The 9,971-nt window shown below is 46.3% G+C and overlaps 1 protein-coding gene across 1 annotated transcript; it reads left to right on the top strand.

Annotated features, from left to right (window-relative positions):
* Positions 1–4,593: 4,593 nt before the first annotated feature.
* On the top strand, positions 4,594–7,105 carry LOC117322861. The gene is made up of 2 exons (XM_033877797.1): positions 4,594–4,800; positions 6,009–7,105. Exons 1-2 carry the CDS (start codon positions 4,721–4,723, stop codon positions 7,078–7,080), a joined length of 1,152 nt encoding a protein of 383 aa, XP_033733688.1. The 5' UTR covers positions 4,594–4,720; the 3' UTR covers positions 7,081–7,105.
* Positions 7,106–9,971: the final 2,866 nt, after the last annotated feature.

The raw sequence follows: 9,971 nt of genomic DNA, 5'->3' as shown, positions 1-9,971 counted from the left end.
AGGGTGACTAGAGGTGACACCAGTTGATAGGGTGACTAGAGGTGACACCAGTTGATAAGGTGACTAGAGGTGATGCCAGTTGATAGGATGACTAGAGAAGACACCAGTTGATAGGATGACTAGAGAAGACACCAGTTGATAGGGTGACTAGAGGTGACATCAGTTGATAGGGTGACTAGAGGTGATGCCAGTTGATAGGGTGACTAGATGTGACACTTGTTGATAGGGTCACTAGAGGTGACACCTGTTGATAGGGTGACTAGAGGTGACACCAGTTGACAGATTGACTAGAGGTGACACCAGTTGATAGGGTGACTAGAGGTGACAACAGTTGATAGGGTGACTAGAGGTGACATCAGTTGATATGGTGACCAGAGGTGACATCAGTTGATAGGGTGACTAGAGTTGACACCAGTTGATAGGATGACTAGAGGTGACACCAGTTGATAGGGTGACTAGAGGTGACATCAGTTGATAGGATGACTAGAGGTGACACCAGTTAATAGGGTGACTAGAGGTGACACCAGTTGATAGGGTGACTAGAGGTGATGCCAGTTGATAGGGTGACTAGAGAAGACACCAGTTGATAGGATGACTAGAGAAGACACCAGTTGATAGGGTGACTAGAGGTGACACCAGTTGATAGGGTGACTAGAGAAGACACCAGTTGATAGGATGACTAGAGAAGACACCAGTTGATAGGGTGACTAGAGGTGACATCAGTTGATAGGGTGACTAGAGGTGATGCCAGTTGATAGGGTGACTAGATGTGACACTTGTTGATAGGGTCACTAGAGGTGACACCTGTTGATAGGGTGACTAGAGGTGACACCAGTTGACAGATTGACTAGAGGTGACACCAGTTGATAGGGTGACTAGAGGTGACACCAGTTGATAGGGTGACTAGAGGTGACACCTGTTGATAGGGTGACTAGAGGTGACACCTGTTGATAGGATGACTAGAGGTGACACCAGTTGAAAGGGTGACTAGAGGTGACACCAGTTGATAGGGTGACTAGAGGTGACACCAGTTGATGGGGTGACTAGAGATGACACCTGAGATAGGGTGACTAGAGGTGACACCTGTTGATAGGGTGACTAGAGGTGACACCAGTTGATAGGGTGACTAGAGGTGACACCTGTTGATAGGGTGACTAGAGGTGACACCAGTTGATGGGGTGACTAGAGGTGACACCTGAGATAGGGTGACTAGAGGTGACACCTGTTGATAGGGTGACTAGAGGTGACACCAGTTGATAGGGTGACTAGAGGTGACATCAGTTGATAGGGTGACTAGAGGTGACACCTGTTGATAGGGTGACTAGAGGTGACACCAGTTGATGGGGTGACTAGAGGTGACACCTGTTGATAGGGTGACTAGAGGTGACATCAGTTGATAGGGTGACTAGAGGTGACACCTGTTGATAGGGTGACTAGAGGTGACACCAGTTGATGGGGTGACTAGAGGTGACACCTGAGATAGGGTGACTAGAGGTGACACCTGTTGATAGGGTGACTAGAGGTGACACCAGTTGATAGGGTGACTAGAGGTGACACTTGTTGATAGGGTGACTAGAGGTGACACCTGTTGATAAGGTGACTAGAGGTGACACCTGTTGATAGGGTGACTAGAGGTGACACCTGTTGATAGGGTGACTAGAGGTGACACCAGTTGATAGAGTGACCAGAGGTGACACCAGTTGATAGGATGACTAGAGGTGACATCAGTTGATAGGGTGACTAAAGGTGACACCTGTTGATGGGGTGACTAGAGGTGACACCAGTTGATAGGGTGACTAAAGGTGACACCTGTTGATAGGGTGACTAGAGGTGACATCAGTTGATAGGGTGACTAGAGGTGACACTTGTTGATGGGTGACTAGTGTTGACACCTGTTGATAGGGTGACTAGAGGTGACACCAGTTGATAGGGTGACTAGAGGTGACACCTGTTGATAGGGTGACTAGAGGTGACACCAGTTGATAGGGTGACTAGAGGTGACGTCAGTTGATAGGGTGACTAGAGGTGACGTCAGTTGATAGGGTGACTAGAGGTGACACCAATTGATAGGGTGACTAGAGGTGACACCAGTTGATAGGGTGACTAGAGGTGACGTCAGTTGATAGGGTGACTAGAGGTGACACCTGTTGATAGGGAGACTAGAGGTGACATCAGTTGATAGGGTGACTAGAGGTGACACCAGGTGATAGGGTGACTAGAGGTGACATCAGTTGATGGGGTGACTAGAGGTGACATCAGTTAATAGGGTGACTAGAGGTGATGCCAGTTAATAGGGTGACTAGAGGTGACACCAGTTGATAGGGTGACTAGAGGTGACATCAGTTGATAGGGTGACTAGAGGTGACACCAGTTGATAGGGTGACTAGAGGTGACACCTGTTGATAGGGTGACTAGAGGTGACATCAGTTGATGGGGTGACTAAAGGTGACACCAGTTGATAGGGTGACTAGAGGTGACACCAGTTGATAGGGTGACTAGAGGTGACATCAGTTGATGGGGTGACTAAAGGTGACACCTGTTGATAGGGTGACTAGAGGTGACACCTGTTGATAGGGTGACTAGAGGTGACACCAGTTGATAGAGTGACCAGAGGTGACACCAGTTGATAGGATGACTAGAGGTGACATCAGTTGATAGGGTGACTAAAGGTGACACCTGTTGATGGGGTGACTAGAGGTGACACCAGTTGATAGGGTGACTAAAGGTGACACCTGTTGATAGGGTGACTAGAGGTGACATCAGTTGATAGGGTGACTAGAGGTGACACTTGTTGATGGGTGACTAGTGTTGACACCTGTTGATAGGGTGACTAGAGGTGACACCAGTTGATAGGGTGACTAGAGGTGACACCTGTTGATAGGGTGACTAGAGGTGACACCAGTTGATAGGGTGACTAGAGGTGACGTCAGTTGATAGGGTGACTAGAGGTGACGTCAGTTGATAGGGTGACTAGAGGTGACACCAGTTGATAGGGTGACTAGAGGTGACACCAGTTGATAGGGTGACTAGAGGTGACGTCAGTTGATAGGGTGACTAGAGGTGACACCTGTTGATAGGGAGACTAGAGGTGACATCAGTTGATAGGGTGACTAGAGGTGACACCAGGTGATAGGGTGACTAGAGGTGACATCAGTTGATGGGGTGACTAGAGGTGACATCAGTTAATAGGGTGACTAGAGGTGATGCCAGTTAATAGGGTGACTAGAGGTGACACCAGTTGATAGGGTGACTAGAGGTGACATCAGTTGATAGGGTGACTAGAGGTGACACCAGTTGATAGGGTGACTAGAGGTGACACCTGTTGATAGGGTGACTAGAGGTGACATCAGTTGATGGGGTGACTAAAGGTGACACCAGTTGATAGGGTGACTAGAGGTGACACCAGTTGATAGGGTGACTAGAGGTGACATCAGTTGATGGGGTGACTAAAGGTGACACCTGTTGATAGGGTGACTAGAGGTGACACCTGTTAATAGGGCGACTAGAGGTGACACCAGTTGATAGGGTGACTAAAGGTGACATCAGTTGATGGGGTGACTAAAGGTGACACCAGTTGATAGGGTGACTAGAGGTGACACCTGTTAATAGGGCGACTAGAGGTGACACCTGTTGATAGGGTGACTAGAGGTGACACCTGTTAATAGGGCGACTAGAGGTGACATCAGTTGATAGGGTGACTAAAGGTGACACCTGTTGATGGGGTGACTAGAGGTGACACCAGTTGATAGGGTGACTAAAGGTGACACCTGTTGATAGGGTGACTAGAGGTGACACCTGTTGAAAGGGTGATTAGAGGTGACATCTGTTGATAGGGTGACTAGAGTTGACACCAGTTGAAAGGGTTACCAGAGGTGACAATTTAAGTTCACATACACACCATCTAGGTTCACACTTGATATTATTGTGGTGGTCATTGGTCAAGAAATCTTAAAATGCAAAGCTTATTGTGTACACAATATCTCACGACCACTGGCCAGATAATGAGATTGATGTCATATTCACACCATCACAGCAACAATTTCTACATCTGATTAGATTTCAGTTGTTATTGGTCAAGGTTAAAATGTCCCACTTGACACCTTTTGAAATCAAAAAGACTTGTATAAAATTTTATTGGACAGATTTAGAAAAGACTTGTATAAAATTTTATTGGACAGATTTAGTATATTCACACCGTAACATAACAGCATAAAGTTCTACGTGTGATTAGTGTTTGTTGGTCATGGGTTAAGGTAGAACATCAAACATCTCACTTGACTGCTTTAAAAAAAGTAGGACATGCTATCTCAAAAAGCTCTGGACAGATTGATTTTATTGATGAGGGAAGTGGAGATCTATGTGAGCCCCGCTCACTCTGTGTTCCATGAAATAAAGCGTATTCTTGCCTTATTGAATCAAACTCTAAATAAATATTTTTATTCAGACATGGTTTCAGAATAGAAGATCAAGGCAAAGGAAAGCCAGACAAAAAAAGACCTACCATCACACAGGCACTGACCCTGTGGACAGGGAACAATCTCCTGACTGGCGGGGAGAGGCCAGGGGTCAATCTCCTGACTGGCGGGGAGAGGCCAGGGAACAATCTCCTGACTGGCAGGGAGAGGCCCCTACAGAAGTACATGGGTGTGGCAGTGAGAGGGGGTTAAGGCAGTGGTCAGTTGCCCACACCACCCACACGTCCACTACCAATCAGGCGTGCATGAACTGTGACAGTCAGACTGTGTATTCTACTCTATACCATCATCCAGTGATGACACCCAAAGTGGTCAGATCTCTTGGGTAAGTTCATAACTGTACAGGTCCAATAGGTCACAGAGAGACTTGTTGGCATACCTCATACAAAGTTCAAGGGAAGCTTATATTGTTAGCTTACCTGCCTGAAGGGCAAGTGAGCTTATGCCGTGGTGCGGCTTCTGTCGTCAACTTTTTCCTTTAAACAACTTCTTCTCAATAATTGTGAGACACAGAAACCTGATATTAGTCCTGTGGTTTACTGGGGTGAAGGGCTACCAACTTTGTTCAAATGAATGACCTTGACCTTCATTCAAGGTCACAGGGGTAAAATAGGCTAAAATATTTATAATGACTTCTTCTCATAGCCAAGAGCCCTAGGGAGTCAATATTGTGCCTGTAGCATGCTGGGGTAAAGGACTACCAACTTTGTTCAAATGAATGACCTTGACCTACAATCAAGGTAACAGTGGTCAAAAAGGTTGAAATCTTTTAAACTTCTTCTTATCAATAACCAAGAGGTCCAGGGATTTGATATTGGGCCTGTAGCATGCTGGGGTGTAGAACTACTAAGAGTTTTCAATAGCACAAAAATCTCCAAGACCTGATATTTGGCCAATAGTATGCTGATATTTGGCCAATAGTATGCTGATATTTGGCCAATAGTATGCTGGAATGAAGGATTAGAAAATTTATTGACATGAATAAACCTAGCCTACTCTGATATTTGAATAAGTGGAAATCAGCAAAGTATCTAGAAATGATCTAGATCAACTTCAGAATTGCTGTAGAGCCAGGTGAGGGATACAAGCCCATTGGGCCTCTTGTACTATGATATCAGTCTTTCATCTATCAACAATTTTCTTCCAGTAACTCTTAAACAGTAGAAATGAAATACCAATTTTGTCCCTAGTGGGGATTCCAAACTGAGTGGCTGAATGCCCATGGGTAGGAGGCACTGGAACTAGGGGGTGGGTATCAACCATACTTAATTAGATGCATCCTCATCTAGTGATATAAGAATGTACTTATAGACTACATATAAGTCCCCTGTCCCTTCTCAAGTGATCTGAAATCCTGTATGTTAAGTTGACAAACTGAGTGCTTACATGTTTGTTATAAGGGATGTCAACAAAGAAAAGGCCTCATTGGTAAAAAATACACTACAATAAATGTATTTTAATAAAACAAATCATAAAATGATCAAATTCAAGTTCCACAACAACTTTGAAATATATTTTGTTATCTTGTTTTAGTAGAGATCCACTGGATGAGTACTTCCCAAGGTCATCAGATCAAGGCAGCCAACAAGCTTGTATGAGATGTGACACACCTACTGCCATGGGTTACACGTTCCATCAACCACTGAACCATCCACATCAACATGGTACAGTCTTCTCTCCACAGAATCGGGGGAACATCACTGCGACGCCCTTATCTGGGCAACAGACAGGAGGATATTCTCCTGGTGATTACAATATGTACGCTACAGATAGAAATACATGTAGTGTTGATGATAACACAATGTTTTTAGTAAGTACTAACAATAACAGAGTGTCGGGATTCTCGGATAACAACTACAACCCAATGTATGATGTGTTACTGAATGTTGGACAGCTACAGTTGTCCTCGTATCGCATGCAGACTCATACCAGTGCTACGCGTTGTGAGCAGAGCTATGGAGGTTTGGATCATGATGTTGATCGACAGTTTCTAGCTTCTCAGTATCGGAGTGTGAATAATCATGGGGATTCAACATTTGCAAATCCACAGAAATATTATCCAGCAGAACCGCAACATATGACACATACTGCCTGTCGCACTCCTTACTCCACAGTATCCCATAGAACTCCTTACTCCACAGTATCCCATAGAACTCCTCCCAACATCCTCCCCTGGCAGTTCTCCCTCAATAAGGACTTCAGGTTATGGAATGTTAACCATCTCCTGTTCAGCTCCTCTCCCGCAGACTCTCTTCAGAATTTAGCAGATGACAGCAACAGATTTAGAAATGAAGAAGCCAATTCCAATTCTTTGTTGAACTTAGGACTGAAACAATACTTCAGACCTGGGAGGGAAACAACTCCGGTTCAAACCCCTAGCAGTTATGTTGGTTATGTTGGTAGCTCTACTGATGATGATACTTGGTCGACAAGAACCACTCAGCACTCTGACACTGAATCCCTCGAGTCATTTGAAAGTGGCTCATCTATTCGACAAATTGATATGACTGCCAGTGTCCTCTCTGAGTTCAGTCTGTATGGCCCAGTGTCTCCAGAAAGTTTCCGAGGGGACACTCCACACCCAGAACTCTGGTCCTTTGATTAGAAACCAGAAAATGCCCCATCTTTATATTTCCATAAATGTTTACAAATTGGTTCTTTGATTATGTTTAGATTGGTAGCGAAATGCCAGTAAATCTAATACAAGATACATCAGAACAAATTTTCTTTTAAGAGTACCGAGGGTAAATAATATTGATGTTATATCGAGGACAATGATATGTTTGAGGGGGACTCTAGGTCAAGGATAATGTTTGAGGGGGACTCCAGGTCAAGGATAATGTTTGAGGGGGACTCTAGGTCAAGGATAATGTTTGAGGGGGACTCTAGGTCAAGGATAATGTTTGAGAGAGGACTCCAGGTCAAGGATAATGTTTGAGGGGGACTCTAGGTCAAGGATAATGTTTGAGGGGGACTCTAGGTCAAGGATAATGTTTGAGGGGGACTCTAGGTCAAGGATAATGTTTGAGGGGGACTCTAGGTCAAGGATAATGTTTGAGGGGGACTCCAGGTCAATGATAATGTTTGAGGGGGACTCCAGGTCAAGGATAATGTTTGAGGGGGATTCTTTAAATCATTGATTATGTTTGAAAAAGGACTTGAGGTCATTAATTATGTTCGAGAGAGGACTCGAGGTCAGTGATAATGTTTGAGGTATGATTCTAGGTCAATGATAACGCTTGAGAGAGGAATCAATTTCAGTGAAATGTTTGAAGCAGGGCTCAAGGTCTGAGATAATGTTTAAAGGCAATTTCAAAAAATGAAATCCATGGTTAATGGTAATGTTAGGGATATTTATTTGGGATAGGGAGATTGAGGTAATGTTTCGGCATTGAGGAATTGTGTTAAAGTTAAAGGGTCAAGGTTGATGATAATGATGAGTTGGGAGGGGATCAAGGTTGATGATAACGGTGGCTGTGGATGGGGAGGGGATAAAAGTTGATGATAATGGTGGCTGTGGGTGGGGAAGGGATCAGAGTTGATAATAATGGTGGCTACGGATGGGGAGGGGATCAAGGTTGATAATAATGGTGGCTGTGGGTGGGGAGGGAATCAAGGTTGATGATAATGGTGGCTGTGGGTGGGGAGGGGATCAAGGTTGATGATAATGGTGGCTGTGGTTGGGGAGGGAATCAAGGTTGATGATAATGGTGGCTGTGGTCGGGGAGGGAATCCAGATTGATGATTATGGTGGCTGTGGGTGGGGAGGGGATCAAGGTTGATGATAATGGTGGCTGTGGGTGGGGAGGGGATCAATGTTGATGATAATGGCCGCTGTGGGTGGGGAGGGGATCAAGGTTGATGATAATGGTGGCTGTGGGTGGGGAGGGGATCAAGGTTGATGATAATGGTGGCTGTGGATGGGGAAGGGATCAAGGTTGATGATAATGGTGGCTGTGGGTGGGGAGGGAATCAAGGTTGATGATAATGGTGGCTGTGGGTGGGGAGGGGATCAAGGTTGATGATAATGGTGGCTGTGGGTGGGGAGGGGATCAAGGTTGATGATAATGGTGGCTGTGGGTGGGGAGGGGATCAAGGTTGATGATAATGGTGGCTGTGGGTGGGGAGGGGATCAAGGTTGATGGTAATGGTGGCTGTGGGTGGGGAGGGGATCAAGGTTGATGATAATGGTGGCTGTGGATGGGAGGGAATCAAGGTTGATGATAATGGTGGCTGTGGGTAGGGAGAGGATCAAGGTTGATGATAATGGTGGCTGTGGGTAGGGAGGGGATCAAGGTTGACGATTATGGTGGCTGTTGGTGGGGAGGGAATCAAGGTTGATGATAATGGTGGCTGTGGGTGGGGAGGGGATCAAGGTTGATGATAATGGTGGCTGTGGATGGGGAGGGGATCAAGGTTGATGATAATGGTGGCTGTGGGTGGGGAGGGAATCAAGGTTGTAGTAATGATGGCTGTGGGTGGGGAGGGGATCAAGGTTGATGATAATGGTGGCTGTGGGTGGGGAGGGGATCAAGATTGATAATAATGATGGCTGTGGGTGGGGAGGGGATCAAGGTTGATGATAATGGTGGCTGTGGGTGGGGAGGGGATCAAGATTGATAATAATGGTGGCTGTGGGTGAGGAGGGAATCAAGGTTGATAATAATGGTGGCTGTGGGTGGGGAGGGGATCAAGGTTGGTGGTAATGGTAGCTGTGGATGGGGAGGGGATCAAGGTTGATGATAATGGTCGCTGTGGGTGGGGAGAGGATCAGGGTTGATGATACTGGTGGCTGTGGGTGGGGAGGGGATCAAGGTTGATGATAATGGTGGCTGTGGGTGGGGAGGGGATCAAGGTTGATGATAATGGTGGCTGTGGGTGGGGAGGGGATCAAGGTTGATGATAATGGTGGCTGTGGGTGGGGAAGGAATCAAGGTTGATGATAATGGTGGCTGTGGGAGGGGAGGGAATCAAGGTTGATGATAATGGTGGCTGTGGATGGGGAGGGGATCAAGGTTGATGATAATGGTGGCTGTGGGTGGGGAGGGGATCAAGGTTGATGATAATGGCCGCTGTGGGTGGGGAGGGGATCAAGGTTGATAATAATGGTGGCTGTGGGTGGGGAGGGAATCAAGGTTGATGATAATGGTGGCTGTGGGTGGGGAGAGGATCAGGGTTGATGATAACAGTGGCTGTGGATGGGGAGGGGATCAAGGTTGATGATAATGGTGGCTGTGGGTGGGGAGGGAATCAAGGTTGATGATAATGGTGGCTGTGGGTGGGGAGGGGATCAAGATTGATAATAATGATGGCTGTGGGTGGGTAGGGGATCAAGGTTGATGATAATGGTGGCTGTGGATGGGGAGGGGATCAAGGTTGATGATAATGGTGGCTGTGGGTGGGGAGGGGATCAAGGTTGATAATAATGGTGGCTGTGGGTGGGGAGGGGATCAAGGTTGATGATAATGGTGGCTGTGGGTGGGGAGGGGATCAAGG

This window comes from Pecten maximus, chromosome 3 (genome assembly GCF_902652985.1).
Source record: "Pecten maximus chromosome 3, xPecMax1.1, whole genome shotgun sequence".
Taxonomy (NCBI): domain Eukaryota; kingdom Metazoa; phylum Mollusca; class Bivalvia; order Pectinida; family Pectinidae; genus Pecten; species Pecten maximus.
The sequence above is the reverse complement of the archived record's forward strand: the minus strand, read 5'-3'. Positions and strand labels throughout refer to the sequence as shown.